General features: G+C 45.6%; 1 protein-coding gene across 1 annotated transcript in view; it reads left to right on the top strand.

Moving 5' to 3' along the window:
* The window catches only part of LOC135199058 (NADH-ubiquinone oxidoreductase subunit 8-like), a 97,558-nt gene extending 79,856 nt beyond the window's left edge, over positions 1–17,702 (top strand). The window contains exons 2-6 of the mRNA XM_064226973.1: positions 2,784–2,957; positions 11,188–11,254; positions 11,416–11,506; positions 16,583–16,711; positions 17,291–17,702. Coding sequence (XP_064083043.1) covers positions 2,784–2,957; positions 11,188–11,254; positions 11,416–11,506; positions 16,583–16,711; positions 17,291–17,422 — 593 coding nt within the window. The 3' untranslated portion in view covers positions 17,423–17,702. The remainder of the gene's footprint in view (positions 1–2,783; positions 2,958–11,187; positions 11,255–11,415; positions 11,507–16,582; positions 16,712–17,290) is intronic.
* The last annotated feature ends 1,182 nt before the right edge of the window (positions 17,703–18,884 follow it).

Raw genomic sequence — 18,884 nt, forward strand, 5'->3', positions numbered from 1 at the left:
GTTTCGGAGCTTAGTAGAAGGCCGAGTAGTGGCAGTGCATTCCGACAACTCCACGGCTCTCTCGTACGTGCGGAAACAGGGGGGGACTCAGTCTTTCTCTCTGTACGAAGTAGCCAAGGATCTCCTCCTGTGGTCAAACGAAGCGAAGGTTCAGCTAGTCCCGAGATTTGTTCCTTTCCGGGAAAGATGAACGTCCTGGCGGACGAGTTAAGTCGTCAACAGCAAGTGTTAACCTCTGGGAGTGGACTTTTGGAAGGACAACAAGCATTTGTCAGAAACTTTGGCGCCTTTGGGGACGACCGTCAATAGACCTGTTCGCGACATCGAGGAACAACGTCTTCCTCTCTTTTGTTCTCCAGTCCCAGATCCTCTAGCTTGGTCGGTGGACGCAATGCTGTTGGATTGGTCGGGTCTGGAAGCTTATGCATTCCCTCCGTCGGTCTAATAAGAGAGGTGCTGAACAAGTTCATGTCGCACAGCAATGTAACGCTAACGTTAATCGCTCCCTTTTGGCCCAGGAAAGAGTGGTTCCCGGACCTTCTCCAGTTGTTAGTAGACTTCCCCAGACTTCTTCCTCCAGAGAAGTGGCTTCTCAAACAACCTCACTTCAAGAGGTTCCAAAACTTGTCCGCTCTAGCTCTGACAGGGTTCAGACTGTCCGGAATCTTGTCAGAGCGAAAGGATTTTCAAGAAGAGCTGCAGAAGCTATCGCTCGTGGTAGGAGAGAGTCTTCTAACAAACTCTATCAAGGGAAGTGGAGAATCTTCAGAGAGTGGTGTAGAAGCGCTAAAGTCTCTACTTCTGCGACCTCTTTAACAGAAATAGCAGATTTTCTTCTATTTCTTAGGAACTCTAAGAAACTGGCTCCTTCGACGATCAGATATAGAGCCATGCTCTCTTCGGTTTTTCGACATCGAGGTTTGGATATTTCCTCCAATTCAGATCTGTCGGACCTCATTAGGTCTTTCGAAACCACTAAGCTCCCGCAAGATACAGTGCTTGGAACTTAGATGTTGTGCTTAAGTTCCTCATGGGGCCACCGTTTGAGCCTTTGAAGCCGGCTTCACTCAGGAACTTGACTAAGAAGGCACTCTTTCTTATTGCACAGCTTCTGCTAAGCGTGTCAGCGAATTGCACGCTATAGACAAAAGAGTCGGTTTCTCTCAAGGCAATGCTGTATTTTCGGTATCTTTGACCTTTCTAGCCAAAAATGAGAATCCTTCTAATCCTTGGCCGAGGAGTTTTGTGGTAAGGAACTTATCTGATTTGGTTGGACATGAGGAGGAAGAAAGGCTCTTATGTCCAGTCAGGGCTATTAAGCAGTATCTGTTTGCCACTAAGGGTATCAGAGGACAATCTTCTAAGCTCTGGACCTCGGTTCAAAATCCCTCTCGTCCTCTTTCTAAGAATGCTATATCGTTCTTATTAGAGAGCTTATCAGGGGAAGCTCACTCGCAGTCCGAGAACGACAATCTTTCCGTTTCTGAAGAGTTAAAGCTCACGAGGTTAGAGCAGTGGCAACTTCTTTAGCATTCAGAAAGAATTTATCTTTAGCTTCGATTCTTCAGAGCACGTTCTGGAGATCGAATTCGGTTTTTGCGAGTCATTATCTCAAAGAGATAGAAACGGTTTTCGAGAATTGTAAAACGTTAGGTCCGGTGGCGGTTTCTGGCATGGTGTTGGGAGAAACGGCACAGGGGTCGTCACCTCTATGCTAACTTTTCACCTTGAATAGGTTGTCGAGTTCAAGGGAAGCTGGGGGTACTGAGTACCTGGGATACTCACCAGTCTGTTAGGTCAGACCTTTACAATGGTTGGGTATATATGTTTTTAAATCTGTGGTTGGTGACAATGTTTTGTATGATTGAATTTCTGGTCTTAGCCCAGGGCAAGGGCATCTTTGTTGTTACTATCCTCCGTCAGTCAGCTTGACTCGCTTGAAAACTTACGAAGGATTCCACTCCTGTAGAGGCTAAACTTTGGGTCAAATTCCAATTCCTCTACAATAGTAAGAAGAGCACCGACCAGAGGCAGTAACAGTCTGCTGTAGCTCTCTTACAGGTAAGGTACAACGACACCTTGAGTGTTTACTGGTATTGCAATAAATGTACATTTAAAAATACTAGTGGTCCACTGAATCCCACCTCCCATAAATGTGTAATCAGCTCTATAATTGTTCGGTAAGACACTACAATAAAAATGAAATTTTCATTATTAAAATGAAGTTTTATTGTATACTTACCGAACAATTATGATTATACCCACCCTCCTCCCCTTAGGTGGACGGACGGGCAGAAAGAATTGGATTCACCTGGGCAGTTGTACCTGGTTCTCCCGCGAGTGGAGGGAGATGACGTCATCACCACCAGTGTTGGCGGACGCCGACCCGCGCTAAATTTGAATTTAGTATCCTGCCGCTCGTGGAAATCACGGCTCTATAATTGTTCGGTAAGTATACAATACTTCATTTTAATAATGAAAATTTTATATTCTTATGTGCAAACTAATAATTTCCAAGAGGTAGCTCAGCAAAAAGCCATCATAACAGTGTGTCAGATAGCTGAGGCATTACTGAAATTTATTGGACATATAAGGACACAAACTCATACGTACTGGATGCCAAGGTCCAAGTTATAGCAAATCCTTTTCTCCCGTAAGAAACCTTTCTAACAAGATGAGACTGAGCAAAGATATATTAGATAATCTCATTTTGTTGATATTGCTTACAAAATGTTTTGTATGAGTAGATAAAGTAAAATAATTTTTTTCATTTTCTCCTTCAGGTTCTATTTTAAAGTCGTGCGTTAGGAGTTCGGTCGTGACTCAGACTCGATCCACTTACAAATATGTGTCTCCTGAAGACCCAAGCATGGAATGGAAAGACATAACGGACAGGGCTGCCGCTACCATATTCTGGACTGAATTGTGGAGAGGTAAGTGCAACTTGCAAAAGGGCTATTAATCCTTCAAGATTCCTGGGAGTCCCAAAATGCATTTGTGGTACCTCGTACTTAATGTCTAAGGGCATAGCAAATAATTCTTTCATCGTAGCAAGAAAATGTCTAAGGAAAATACTGCAGAATAAAATTGCAACAGAAAGGTGTGCATGCAGGACCCCAGAAGATGCTGTAAAAAGGGATTTAGCAGTGAAAGGTTTCCTGGTCACCATATAAAGCATTCTATTAACAGTGCTTTTCCTGCTGACTTTTGGCTTTTGGATCCTCCCTAGATAGTGACCCCAGGGGTTTTTGGGGGGACGTTATGTAGGACTAATATTTCTTGGGGGTCATTTTGATATTTACAGTCTTTGGTTTATGTTTTTATGGTAATCCCCAACAAGCCTGTACTAAACACGCTGCAAGGATGGATACATACCAGGTTAAATCCCTTTGGGGTCACTATCTAGGAAAGATCCCATCCCTCTGCTAGACTGTGCTCATTTGAAAGTGAAGTATTGAATGTTGCCTGTATAGCAATCATACATTGTTAAACAAGATGCACTTATTGTATACAAGTGAAAGAGTACAATACAGTAGAATATCTCAGCAAGTGGTCTTCTATTACTAGATTTCTGTAAAGTAGGTAGTTTCTGCTGTCATTGCAATCATACTTATTATTCTCTCAGAACCAATTCAGTATTTGTTCCGACACGGCATACAAACCTTCGGTCCTTTTACAATAGGAAGGTACTAGCGGCAGCTGGATAGGTCGTAAGCTTTCGAACAAGGGGTTCGGTAGTTAACTGCTTGTCCGACAGGCGCGCGCGCGCGACTGGGAGGTAAACAAATCACTTTTGCTTTCGGCCTCACAGCGAGTGGACGTGTGTGTTCGACGCTCTCTGCCCGCTTCTCGTCGTTTGCTTTCTTAAGTATTGGTTGTGTTGTGTATGAAAGAGTTAATTGTAAGTACAATCAGTCTCTCTTTTCATATTAATTCACCTAATTTGTTTATGATGGAATCTCCTCGCCTCGCTACCCCACGGAGACTATGCCCGGGTACCGAAGGGCGTAAATGCGGGAAGTTCCGCTCTTTCCCGGAGATAGACCCTCATATTTTGTGTGCTCGGTGTCGGGGGCGCGAATGCACCCGAGCCGAGCCTTGTGATGTTTGTAATGATTGGTCGGAGGCGCAGTGGACTTTGTATGAGGGCAGGAAGAAGCGAAGGCCTGCAAAGGAGTCGTCGGAAAGCTCTCCCGCGACTCCTTTGGTGACGGACACTTCGTCTTCTTTCCTGCCGCCCGCTCAACTTCCATGTCTCGCGCCTTCCCCTTCGGGGGGGGTGTCTAGGTCCTTCTCTTCTCCTGACTTGTCGAGTGTGGAGGAGGGCGCTAGATACCCTGACAAGTCAGTTGTACTCTGGGTCCTCTATCCGTTCGTCTTCGCGCGAGCGGTAGAGGATCCCCCCCTAATCACCCGACTTTTTGCCTCCTCAGGTGCGGTTGCCGCGAAGGATGACCTCGGACAGGTGTGGGCATCGTTGGGGTTGCAGGGCGTGCCGAGTGTCCAGGGGCTGCTCTACCATCTCGCTGGCGCCGTGGCGGTCACCCATGCAACGGTCACGACCACCACCACGACCCTTACAACACCCGGCTATGCTTCACCTCCTCACCTGGTGTACACCCAGCACGCGGTCTCTGTGACACCCACTACATCGGTGCAGGGGCCAGTCGCCGTAACTCGGGGGAGTGTGATGCCGCCACCTGGGTTGCCGTGCTGCCGCGACCGGGACTTCGTGTGCCCGAAGAGCTCGCCCTGGACCTCCCACCGGTACCTAGGATGTCTGGTGCCGCTGGTTCGCCCCATCTGGACCAGCCTACACAGTCTGCCGTACCTGCCATGACCACTGCTGCCGTTCCTGTACCTGCTCCTGCTGTCTCGTCTGCCGTTCCTGTGATGCCTGCACCTGCTGATGTTGTTCCTGTTCCTGGCGCCGCTGCTCCCGATGCTGATCTGTTCGGACAGGTGCGTCCTGGGCCCTGTTGCTTTCGGCAACAGCAGCCCCGGCTCCGTCCTGGATGACAGATCTGACGTCGGTCCTGAGAAGGTTGACGAAGAAGAAGAAGAGGAGGAAGGTGTCGTCGTCGTCTTCATCGTCTTCTTCGTCGTCGTCGTCGTCTGCCGCCTCTTCCCCTTCTTCTTCTAAGGCTCCCCCGCCGAAGAAGAAGAAGGTCGCCTCCCCCCCCCCTAAGAAGTCTCCTTCGGAACTTCTAAGGGCCCGTCTCGCTCTGGTGAGAACGGGGGGTTCTTCCGCTGGTCACCCTGCTCCTTCGGGGGCAGGACCCGTCTCTTCTTCCGCAGAAAGAGATACGGGGACCAGAGGAGTGCCGGTCTAACACCGGCACTTCCTCACCTGCTGTCAGTGGTTCGGCCACAGCAGCAGTCCGTCTCGGTTCCAGCTCGTTCGCGAGAGGTACCGAGTGTACGGTCGCCTACCAGCGACCGTGCAGCCAGGAACCAGACCTCTGAGTCCGCTCAGCGTCAGGTTCACGGCACGGAGCGGAAGACTGGTGACAGCCGCTCACGCGACTCTCACCAGACAGCTACTCGCTCTCGCGGCGAGCAGCTGTCTACCCCGGGCGGACGTGACGGGTCCATGACCGGCCACGGGCTGAGGCTGGGAAGAGGTCCCCCCGTTCGCCGGGCACCGGCCACGGCTGGTACCAGCGAACTGACGCACCGTGAGGATACGCACCGATCTCACCGTGACAGTGGAGCTCGCCGGTCGCCTGACCGTCACTCTCACAGAGAGCGATCGGGTACGGCGACCAGCACCAGCTCCTCTGACACACGAGACCGGGCCGCTGTTCTCGGTCCAGCCGTTCTCACAGCGAGACGGCTCGACTAGGTCTGCAGCTCGATCGCCACCGCGGGTTTGGCGATCGCCTGCAGTCTTCCAAGCCCGCTGGTTCTACCAGCGAGCGAGGAGGGAGCGTCAGGTCTTCCTCTCCCATACCTTCAACCTCCTCGGGTTACACCGGGACCGGGCGAGGTATTGAGGAGTGATCGTGAGGGGTGCGCCCTTCAGGAATCCCACCACGTCGTCGTACGTACCAGGCTCGGTTCTCGACCAGCCAGGTCGTACGCACAGGTGGTTGGAGGAGACCGACGAGGTCTGTCGCTGCTCCTCTCCTTGAGGGAGGAGGGTCTCGGGAGGTGCTCCTGTTTGAGGGACTGGACGGTCCGACTCCGCAGGACGCAGTCACTCCTGAGATCCAGAGGAACTTTGCCGAGGTTATTGCGCTGATTCGTCAGCACAACGACCTCGGGGAAGGATCGCCGCTCCCACCATCCGAGCCCACGTCCCGGCTCGAGTCGTTCTGGGGCCCGAAGAGGGAACCCAGACCGACGGTGGGTTTGCCGCGTTCTGAGCTTGCGGACTCAGTGCTGGACCAGGTTGAATCGCTTGTCTCCGGACAAGACGGTTCGCTCAAGTCTGGCAGGTCGAGCAAGCTGCTTCCACCTCCTCTGCTGCGACAGCGGCGGTTTTACGTGCCATCTGAAGACCCGATTGCCGCCCAAAACAGGTGAACCCGGAGTTAGCCAGGCTAACTCCGGGTGTGTCTCTGCAGCAGCTCCTGTCCGAGAACCTGTGGTTCTCGCAGCAAGAGGCACTCGGCCTGGAATCTACCGCCATGGCAGCTTTCCAGGCCGTCTCCTGGCTAGATCTGTGGTCCCTCACAGTATCTAAGGTCGCAGCCAACTCCGGGGAATTTCTCCCGAAGATGACTCGGCCTTCAGGAGACTTTGCCAGTCTGGGGGAAGAGCCATCTCCTTCCTTCCCCACCAGACGGTGAACCTGTGGGCCAACCAACCTGGTCTCCGACGAAGGGACGCTGTCCTTACTCGGGTTTCCAGGGCGGCTGGGCGTGAAGCGGCGTTGGGACTTCGCACGGACCTTACGGAGTTCCACGTACTCGCCTTCCCAGGAGAGATGGTGGACGCTGCGGTGGACAGACGGCGCACTGACGAACAGTGACCGGCTGGTTCACCAGCGGTCTCGAAGGCTTCTGGGCAGCCTCGGACTGCGGCCAAGTCTAAGAGCTCGGCTAGCGCTTCCTCGTGGCTAAGACGGTAGCTGCGTCGAAGCCCCGGGGGCAATGACTCTGTCTTCTTCGACTTCTGGCAAGGGGGGCCGTAACCAGCCCTCCTCCCAGCCCTCCTCCTCCCGTGGAGGCTCTGGAAGAAGTCGAAGAAAGAGGGGGGAAAACGCTAGTGGACGGCGTTCCCCCTCACCTGCTGCCGGAAGTGGGGGGGTGCCTGGCCAGCCATTGGGCAACTTGGCAGCGCTACGGCCGCCAGAGGACCTGGGATTGTAGATGTCCCTTTCGGAGGGGGCATATCTTTTACCCTTCGAATCCGGCCACGGCCCCCCTCACCTCCAAACCCGGTCCAACAGCAGTCGTACGTTCCAGGGTCATCGAAGGACGTAGCACTGAGACAGGAGATCAAGACCATGCTGAGCAAGAGAGCTGTAGAAAATCGTCACGGATCAGTCACCGGCTTTTACAGTCGACTCTTCCTGGTGGAAAAAGTCTACGGGAGGCTGGCGCCCGGTGATAGATCTCTCTCCCCTGAACCGGTTTTGTTCGCCAGACCCGGTTCACGATGGAGACGGCACGCTCAGTGCTCGACTCCATCAGGGAGAACGATTTCATGCTTTCAGTGGACTTGAGGATGCGTATTTCCAAATACCCATTCATCAGTCCTCCAGAAAGTACCTCCGCTTCATCCTCGACGGGACGGTGTACCAGTTCAGGGCACTTTGCTTCGGTCTCTCAACCGCCCCACAGGTGTTCACGCGAGTGTTCACTCTGGTGTCTGCTTGGGCCCATTCGCACGGGATACGTCTGATGAGGTATCTCGACGATTGGTTAGTCCTGGCGAGCTCCCGCTCGCAGTTGCTACGGGACAGGGATCGACTGCTCGAGTTCTGTCGCGATCTGGGGATCGTTGTGAACTTCGAAAAGTCCGATCTCGAGCCCAAGCAGAGGATGAAGTACCTGGGTATGCTGATCACACGGTAGTCAAGGGCGGGTCTTCCCCCGCAGACTCGCGGATCAGCAGATTCAGGGAGGCAGCCAACCAGTTCCTGTCTCGGCAGGAACAGGCAGCTCAGCGATGGCAAGTCGTGATCGGACACCTGTCGTCACTCGAGAAAGTTTAGTCCCTCACGGGCGTCTTCACCTGCGTCCTCTTCAGTGGAGACTAAAAACGGAGAGTTGGTCACAGGCGACGGATCCCCCAAGCTTTCCAGTGTCACTGACACAGGAGGTGATGGCAGGACCTAGCCTGGTGGCTGGACGACAGGAAGCCTTCTTAAAGAGGAAATTGCCCCTGCGCACTCCCCCCCCGGACATGCAGCTGTTCTCAGACGCATCGACCGAGGGATGGGGCGCACACCTGGAGGAGTTGCTGACTTCAGGAGTGTGGGACGAGAACGACAAGCACCTTCACATCAATGTACTGGAACTCAAGGCAGCGTTCCTCGCTCTCCAAGAGTTCCAGGACCGCTTGGTGGGACACTCAGTGGTGTTGATGTGCGACAACACCACGGTGGTGGCTTACGTCAACAAACAGGGGGGACTAGTGTCTCTCCCGTTGTACCAGTTGACTCGGCAGGTGCACGAGTGGGCCGAGGCACACTCAATAGAGCTGTCGGCACGCTACATTCCAGGGAAGAGGAATGTAGTAGCAGACACGCTCAGCCGTCGGGATCAGGTGATAGGGACCGAATGGTCTCTACACCAGGACGTGGCGGAAAGGCTCTTCGACCTGTGGGGGCGACCAGTCGTGGATCTGTTCGCCACCCGGCACAACAGGAAGCTCCAGGTGTTCTTCTCGGCCGTGCCGGACCCATGGGCAGCTGCAGAGGACGCTCTTCAACACCCGGTGGACAACCTCTTCGCCTATGCCTTTCCCCCGTTCAGCTTGATGATTCGCCAAGGTGATCAGTCGAGCACTGGTCACCCCGAATCTCAGGATGATCCTGGTGGCTCCCAAATGGCCACAGGCCATTTGGTATCCGGACCTGCTGGCTCTTCTCGCAGGAGAACCGAGAGAGATTCCCCCTTGGCACAACCTTCTCGCCCAGCCACACGTCGAGCGGGTACCACCGAGGCAGTCCAGTCTCTCTCTAACGTCTTCACGGCTGGCTGTTATCCACCATCTCTTGCGAACGAGAGGCTTTTCTCGTAGCGCAGCAACAGAGATGGCTGGAAACGTCCGTCAGTCCTCTTGCAGCTTGTGTACCAGGGGAAGTGGGCCGTCTTCTGTGGTTGGTGTCGTAGACGGGGTCTATCTCCTCTCAGAGCCACTCTTCAGCAGGTAGCGGATTTCCTCGTTTTTCTTCGCCGAGAGAAGCTCCTCTCAGTCCCCACAGTCAAAGGAATAACAGAGCCTGCCTTGGCGCTCGTCCTGAAACTGAGGGGATTGGACATCTCGAACTCGTTCGAGATCTCCTTGCTTATGAGGAGCTTCGAAAGGTCTTGCCCACCCAGGGAACTCAGGGCCCCCCTTGGCGTGGGATGTGAACTCTCGTCCTAGGAGTCTGCTCGAACGCCGTTCGAGCCACTCCGAGGAGTCGTCAGACAGGGATCTGACCCTCAGACCCTCTTCTTGCTGGCCCTGGCATCGGCGAAGAGAGTAGGGGAACTTCATGGTCTTTCCTATGATGTACGACACTCCACCGGGGATGGGGATCTGTACGCTCGATTTCGTCCCGAACTTCGTTGCGAGACTCAGAAACCGTCGATCCCTGACGACAGGTTCGAGTCATTCACGATTCCCTCCCTAATGGACTTCACCGATAATGATGCGGATGAGATGCTGCTTTGTCCTGTGAGGGCGCTACGGCGCTATCTGAAGAGAACTCGACATCGACACCCTCAGGCCTGAGTGTCGACGCCTCTCGTTAGCACCGGGGTCACCAAGAAAGAAGTATCCAAGAACACTCTTTCATTCTGGCTGCGTGAGGCATCAGGAGGGCGTATGAGGCTGATGGTAGTGACGACATCCGTACGTCCCGTCCGAGAGCTCAACGAAGTCAGAAGTATTGGCCCCTCGTTGGCGTTTCGTAAGAACTTCTCCGTGGCGCAGGTCCTGAAGGCAGGGGTCTGGTCTAACCAGACTACCTTTACGTCCTTCTACCTTCGGGGGATATTGCCCACAGGTCCTTGGATACCTTTTCCTTGGGACCCGTGGTGGCTGCTCAACAAGTTGTGTAGCTAACCCAGACCCTCCGCAGGTCCTGAACAGCATCGAGTCCTGGTGTGACTGTGTGGATGGATGTGTGAGTGAGTGAGTGACTGGCTCTCTCTTCCCATCTTTTCCTCCTCCTCTACCTGTGGGCAGAGGGCCACGGTCGTCACTTACGCTGGATGAGGACGAGATGCAGGTGAGCTATATGACAGAGCCCCATCCTATCCCTTTCACTAGGGATAGGAGCAGAATATCCACCACTTCCTTCTAAGGGGGGAAGTGGATGCCTACAAGAGTCAAACCCATGACTTTATATTTGCTCCTGTACAGGAACAAGTTCTTACATTGCTGGTACGAAGAGATACGCATGCCTCTCTCTTAGTACTCTGTCCAGAGGTCTGACCATTGATCCTGCGGTGCACACCCCGATCAATCGGACAGAGGCTTGGATCCCTCCCTCGCTCTTACGACCAGGGAGGCTTCCAAGGTTGGGCGAACACCAGTCTGTTCACAAAAGACTCAGATTCCTCCACCAAGAAGTGAGTCTTCCTATTGTAAAAGGACCGAAGGTTTGTATGCCGTGTCGGAACAAATGACAATTTGTCTAAAATTGCATTTTTCCTAACTATACAAAACCTGAGGTCCTTTTACACATAGCCCCACCTCATGCCACCCCTCACTCTGCAGTTTTTGCTGGGGCCAAAGCAAAAGTGATTTGTTTACCTCCCAGTCGCGCGCGCGCGCCTGTCGGACAAGCAGTTAACTACCGAACCCCTTGTTCGAAAGCTTACGACCTATCCAGCTGCCGCTAGTACCTTCCTATTGTAAAAGGACCTCAGGTTTGTATAGTTAGGAAAAATGCAATTTTAGACAAATTGTCATTTTGTGTGCCTATTCTCTACATATAGTACTGTATAGTATTGTATTGTGTTTTAGGATGAAGAAATGTACAGTAATGTATTAATTTCATATCATCCTTTACTTAAAGAGGCATGAAGAGTGCAGTAACCAGCTTAGAAACAGTTGAACATATAAACATCCATCTGGAATGTACCAAGTTAGTAAGTGGGGTGGTGTCTGTGTAATGATGCATTGATGTTTGGCCGTCTTTAATGGTTGCTGTAATTTGTTTAGAGATTGAAAAGTCAAATTGGCTCTTATTGCTTGAACATTTACCATGTTGCCGGGTAGTGACCTATATTGAATTTTTCTCCACAGGTTCCGTGGAGAGCATGCTTTGCGGCGCTATCCATCAGGAGAGGAACGGTGCATTGCTTGCAAACTGTGTGAGGCAATCTGCCCGGCTCAGGTAAGATTGTAAATCTGTTGTCTTAAATTTGTGGGTTTTTTGCCAAGTGTATGTACATACTATTATCTTTGTAAACAGAACTTCCCTTTGTATTGGGTGAGCCCTGCATGGGGTTAATGCTATCAGTGCACCTCGCACAATTACTGTAGGGCATTACTTAAGGTCTTTTACAGTGTCCCTTCTTTTACTGTAACTCTGTTCGTATTCTCTTTCTTCCATTTTTCACTCTCCTAACAACTGTTTGATGGTACAAGTGCAAGTTTTTTTTCCTTGTTACACCTCTAAAACATTTTTACCTTCATTTTCCTTGTCAGTGCTGAACGACCTCATAGGTCCCAGCAGTTGGCCTTTAGCCTGAATTTCACAGTCCATTCCAACCCGTTTATTTTGTGAGATCTGACTCCATCTCTTTCCGTTGTCTTTTGCGCTCCTACATCATCTATTAGGTCATGGTCTTCATCTACCCTCTTTTTTTTCATGATTTGTCAGACCTTGCTACATCCCTATACATACGCGCTTGTTGTTTCTCCGATCAGCTGATACTTATTCCATAGCACGGGACCCAACCAATTCTTTAAGGTTGAATTATTGTTTTCTTTCCGTTTTCAGTCTTCTCTTCTCCAGAAGCTGTGTGACGGCAGCTATTTCTTAAGATTTTTGCAATGTCTCCTTAGTCCATAGCTGCCACCCCTTTCATTCCTTTTTACTCTACTTCCACTCCTATTTTCTTTATTCCATCATACTTCACTCCTAATAATTGTTTCACAGTGTAACTGTGAAGTTTTCCTCTTGTTACACCTTTAAAATCTCTAGGTACTCTGCTTCCCTTTCAGCACTGAATAACCTCAAAGATCCTAGCACTTGGCCTTAATTTTATATTCCCATTCCATTGCAAACTATTTGTCATTTAGGTCATAGTCTTGTTTTTTCCTTCATTTTCATCCCTCTTTTCCAGAAGCTTTGTAATTTGGTGCAGTTTTTCTGAGAAGGTCATAATTGAGAGACAGCAGTGAAATTAATACAAAGAAAACTCATAATCACATGAGTCAATAAAATGGAAAAGTAAATCCACAATAGTATGTCTGTGATTTTGTTATTTAAAATATGAAGCTTTACATTTTAAATAAAATCAAACACACATAATATTGTGGATTAATTTTCCATTTCTGCTGTTGTCTTTTTTTTATAAGTTGGAAATGTGTTAGTAAAAAATTACCTCTATTGATACCAAATGCACAGGTTGTTGTGCTTTGTTACATAATCTAAATTCAATATAGATAAAGCATATTATAGTTGTGAATTGCACATATTTAAGTGTCTATATACAGTGGTATCTCGGTTCATGAACTTAATTCGTGCATGCCAAATGTCTCATTGTTTTGATTAAAGGGTTTGACTTGGTAGAGACTTCTCAAATGGAATATTTAAATATATTTATTTTCAAGTTAATATAAAAAACATATTTGACTTCACACATTTTCTTTTCATTACTAAGCATTATTTTCATAAAAACAAGGAGATATGGCATAATTTTTGTTGTCTTGAAGTTGTAAACAATACGTGGCACCACCCTGTTGACCGTGCAACGAACTAATGGCGGCTGAATTAGGCCGAACCATAGGAGTTCCCAGACTGTAAAATGCCGGTTTTAAGAGGTTCAGCTGTGTAGCTTTTCTTTGCAAGGTATATTGAAGCCTTATTTATTGTTTTAGACAGATTTCAAGGTTGCTGTCGTAAAACAAGTATGTTGTTAAATGAGGAGTACCTGTATTCATCTTTTCTGGGAGTGAAAACTGTAAAATGTATTCTTTCATGTCAAAACATTTTTGATTGAAACACGTTTCTCTCAAATTTTGCTTACAGGCGAGTTTGATGGTACTATACTGAAGTTTGCTGGAGTTTTATCCATGTTGCCAATGCATGATAATAGTCGTTAGCAGATGAACATTCTTTCCTCAGCTTCAGCTCCATCTTGCAGCTTAAATTTAGCAGTATATGCCCTTGCCGATCTTTTCTTCATAGCGAATAAGGATACATATAGTAGTTAAAAATATATCAGTCCTATTCTACTTATCGTCATAACTACGGTAATTTTTTAATATCATACAGTGATTGAAATGCAAGCAAACCGCTGTTGTTAAAATCAACTGTTTCTGGCTGTATGCATTTACACTGTTTCTGGCTGTATGCATTTACACTAGTAATATGATATTCCTTTTTTCAATATACTATTTCTTCAGTAAAAGAGTGAATGACATTAAAAAGACCGAGTAACAGTCAAAATAATTAACATTAAAAAGACAGAGTGACAGTCAAAACTCATTTTAAAGTGTTCGGTGCTTCCCATGAACCCTTTCTGGGGATGTCTGTGTGTTCGTGGCTTGAAGCACAGTTCACAAACCAGAACAAAAACTTTTTTAACATTATGTTTCTAACCCAGTTTATATGTGGACAGGACTGTTCGTGACCCTATATCTTTATCACTTTTGCTTTAAGAACACGCCACCCAAATTAATGAACTGTAACCCCGCCCCCCCCTCTTTCCATTTATAAATTATACTATTATGAAAGTACTCATTCCAAGTCCCGTTTTTCACACTCCTTTCTACCGTGGATTTAAGGATATATACAGTTACTCCTTGTTTATCGACGGGGTTCCATTCCAGCGACCACATCGTTAAATGTGTTATTCTCTTTATTTTGACCCGTAGTATTAATTTTCAGTCATACACAGAACTAGTTTCCGACATGGTGTACTTTATTTAACTCAGCCTACATTCCCGGATTAGCATATACTACTAAGTCAACACAGTACTAAACTTTTCTCAGAATCTGCACATTTTTTAGCAGACTACCATATTCTAAATTTGGTATTTCATGATTATTGCTATTAGTTTCTTCTTCATTTATTTTGATTGTAGAGGGTATTTAGATGAAAAAAAATATATCTTCAAGTTAACCCTCTTACGCCGATTGGACGTATTAAACGTCGAGTCAAAATGTCTCCCGTATGCCGATTGGACGTATCATACGTCGGCTCAAAAAAGTTTTTTTAAAAATTCGCGGAAAAATACTTATAGGCCTACCAGCCGAAAACTTTTGTATCATGCGCCTTGGGGGATGCTGGGAGTTCACGGATCAAGGCGTTGTTTTGTTTACAATCGCTACGCAGGCGCGCAAGCGCAAATTTCTTTCTTATCGCACTAAAAAAGTATCAGTGACACATCTCGGAAATTATTTAGTCACTTTGACATAATTTTTGCACCATTTTAAATTATCCTTTACATGCGCAATTTCATGTAAAATACAACAAAAAAATACTCATGATTGTAGCTTTTATCAGTTTTGAAATATTTTCATATAAATAACGATAAGTGCAAAAATTTCAACCTTCGGTCAACTTTGACTCTACAGAAATGGTCGAGAAACGCAATTGTAAGCTAAAATTCTTATATTATAGTAATATTCAATCATTTGCCTTCATTGTGCAACAAATTGGACGTCTCTAGCACAATATTTCGATTTATGGTGAATTTATGAAAAAACTTTTTCCTTACGTTCGTGCGATAACTCTTCCGATAAATTTTTTCGTGCGATTGTCCTAATGTTTGCACCCTTTTAAATTTGCCGTTACATAAAGTTTTATATATGGAAATGTGCGCAATTTCATGCACAATACAACAAAAAACCACCCATTGTTGTAGCTTTTATCAGTTTTGAAATATTTTCATATAAATAACGTTAAGTGCAAGTCTCCGAAATACGTACATCGCATTATCCTAATATTTGCTCCTTTTCATATGAGCCTTTTTATAGAGTTTCATATATCAAAATGTGCGCAAATTTATGAAAAATACAATAAAAAATAATTGAAGGTTGTAGCTTTTTCCATCTTCGAAATATGTGCATATAAAAAAATATATATAAAATTTTGACATTCGGTCAAATTTAACTCGTCCGAAATGGTCGAAATCTGCAATTCTAATCTAAAACTCTTACAGTATCGTAATATTCAATCATTTGTCTTAATTTTGAAACAAATTGGAAGTCTCTAGAACATTATTTAGAATAACGGTGAATTTTTGAAAATAACATTTTTTTACGTCCGCGCGTTACGAATTCGTACATCATTTTGTGATAATATTTTTCCGGTGTTGCTTTTATTGTTTTAATATGTATTATATATCAAAAGGATTGCAATTTAGTGTACAATACAACGAAAAAAAAAGTAACTCGTTAGCTTTGACCGTTTTTTGCACAGCGTGATTTGAATACAATTATCTATATTTTTTTTTTCGCTACCATATATCGCATTATTTACATATGATAATGATATTATTTTTCATTTCTGATGATTGCATACTAAACTTCAGGCAATGAAAAAAAAATGAGCCAAAAATGAACTCTTAATCTTCAAAACTAAGCGCGCTGTGATTTTTTGAAAAAATTATTTTTTCCGGTTCCGCGCTCACTCCAAACCGGCGCCGGCATACAGGAGGTGTTTTGATTTTTAGGGCTTCGGCGTAAGAGGGTTAATATAAAAAACATATATGACTTCACATTTTTTCTTTTCATTACTAAATTATTCTCACAAAAACAAAGGAAATATGGCATCATTTTTGCTGTCTTGTTGAAGTTGTAAACAGTACGTGGCACCACCTGTTTGGCTGCACAATTAACTAATGGCTGGACCACGGGAAATCCCGGACCATAGAATGCCGGCTTTAAGAGGTTCCACTGTATAGCTTTTCTTTACAAAGTATATTAAAGTTTTATGTATTACTTTAGCCATAGAGTTCAAGGTTTTCGAAATCTAGGCCAGGCTAGATTATTGGCACTGAAAAGCCTTCTTGGCCACCATTGGCAATGTTTTTATTTTCAATTTATGGATGTGTTTTCTCATGTCGTCATAACTCCGAGTTGTTGTAAAACAAGTACTACGTCGTTAAATGAGGAGTACCTGTACGTATATGTATAGTATCTATATATACATATAGTAAATCAAAGTGGTATAATATTGACTTGAAAATTAGTGGGTTTGCTAATCTTGACTTGATCTGGTTGTCAATATTTCAGGCCATCACTATTGAAGCAGAAGAAAGAGCTGATGGTGCCCGTCGGACTACAAGATATGATATCGACATGACAAAATGTATATACTGCGGCTTTTGCCAGGAAGCCTGTCCTGTTGATGCTATTGTAGAGGTAAGCTCTCGGATTTCTTACTCCCGAGCTTTTATACATACTGTTTCCTTTTTAAACTGGAAGTTGTGGTACATAATAAGTTTCGTTAGAAAATTTTGTTGTATATTTATTATTCTTGGAAGGCTCTGTAGGGAGAAAGTATATCAGTGTACCTCACACAGTACACTGTGTGCATAATTTAAGGTTCTTTGCAGTGTCCCTTTGGCCCTTAGCAGCAAACCATTCATATACTCTTTCTTGCCACTCTCTTGCAATGAATGTCTCAACATTATTTTCAGTGCTGAGTGACCTCAAAAGTCTTAGTGCTTGGCCCTTGACATAGATTCTATTTTCCAATTTCCTAGGAAGTACATAGTCATCTGGAAAATTCTCTCTAGTATCATATGAACTTTCTGCCTGAATTTCTATTTGAATAATCATATTTCTTCCAGTTCAAAATGTAACCAGACCATCTCATACTTGTCTCATACTTGGAGACTTCACACTTTTCTTAGTTCTTAAAAATGTGTAATATTTGAGAAGCTCAGTTAGCAATACATTTTTTGATGCGTTAATGGAAGACTTCCTTTTGCTTTCCAGGGTCCCAACTTCGAGTTTTCATCAGAAACTCACGAGGAGCTCTTGTATAACAAGGAAAAGTTGCTAAGTAATGGCGACAAGTGGGAGCCAGAAATTGCTGCAAATATTGAAGCAGACCATTTATATAGATAAGATGAATGTTATTTTTATCATAGCAAAGTTTATTTATAAGAATACCATCTTAGAAAGATATTGTTAATTTAAATATTTAAACCTGTGCAGATGTGTTGCTTATTAAATGTACTTTGGTGGATAAATTGACTAGTAGTGATCGAGTGAGGATGTTCACTGTGAGATTTATATTGCCACTTTTCCTTTAGGTGTTTATAAGTCTACCTTTCACAAACAACTTCAAACTGAAGGTCTTGGGGAGTGAAAGCTGTATAGTTGTAAATAAAAAGCCAAGACTTTGTTTTGAATTTCTTTTCATAAAGAGAGATGCTTTATCTTCACTGAAATGACAGATTTTAATAGCTAACAAATATGAGGTCTCAACAATAGGATAATCTTTTAGCACCAGCTGGAAACCAGTTACCAAAAAAAATGATTGTGAAGCAAGGAAGCTAGTCACCGATGGGCTTGGAACCTCATGATGTGTTAGTCTCTTCCAACCCAGGATATGAGGGGGGCAGCTAGAGGTGGGAAGGTAATATTGCGACCTCAGGTATGTTGGCTATGAAAAATACAAATGATTAAAAATTTTTCATTTGTTCATTATCAGAACAAACTTCGGTCTTAACAATTGGATAGACGTATACCTTGGAGGGAGGAGGTAAGTACCCTGAACCAGAAGGGGTTCAGCCCACCTGACCACTCATCCTAGAACAGTGGTTTTCAACATCTTTAAAATAATATTTAAAAGTGAAAAATCTAGAAATAATGAGGCACAAAATATGAGAGAAAGAGAGATCAGTAATGTATACTGAGCACTGTCCTTTTCTATTTATCCAAGGTTTCTTCAATCTCTTGTAACATGGCAAATGGATAGAAATCTAAAAGAAGTTTCTGAGAGGAATATATACAATATGGGTTTACTTCATTTATTGATAAGGGTGTGTAAAGGGTCAGTGTGTTTTGTGCCAGAAAGTACTTGGTAATGATTCCTTGGTGTCTTCAAAACTGAAAAATCATCTTGACAAAAGACTCGTCATGAACATTCTGGTAGAGACGTGAATTTCTTCAAACGTCATGAATGTAGCTTGAAACGAGAGAAACTGGACTCTTGGGGCATTTCAGATGCAAAGTAGTTATGTACTCAAGGCTTCATATGAGGTATCACTTGAAATAGCTAAACAGAAAAAACCTCATACCATTGTGCTTTCAAGATGGTTAACCTTGTTTTGGGGGGTGATAGTGAGAAAAAAATTCAGCAAATATCACTCTGATAACACAGTATCAAGAAGCATTGAAGAAATGATATAAAAGAACAAGTGATCTGGGAGATAAAAGATGTTGGCTTATTTGCTCTGCAATTAGATGAGTCCACTGATATTTCATCTTCTTCACAACTTCTTGTATTTACTAAGATACGTTCATGAGGGAAAATCTAAAGAGGAATTTCTTTTCTGTCATCCACTTGAAACTACCACCAAAG

This window comes from Macrobrachium nipponense, chromosome 25 (assembly GCF_015104395.2).
Source record: "Macrobrachium nipponense isolate FS-2020 chromosome 25, ASM1510439v2, whole genome shotgun sequence".
Classification (NCBI taxonomy): Eukaryota; Metazoa; Arthropoda; class Malacostraca; order Decapoda; family Palaemonidae; genus Macrobrachium; species Macrobrachium nipponense.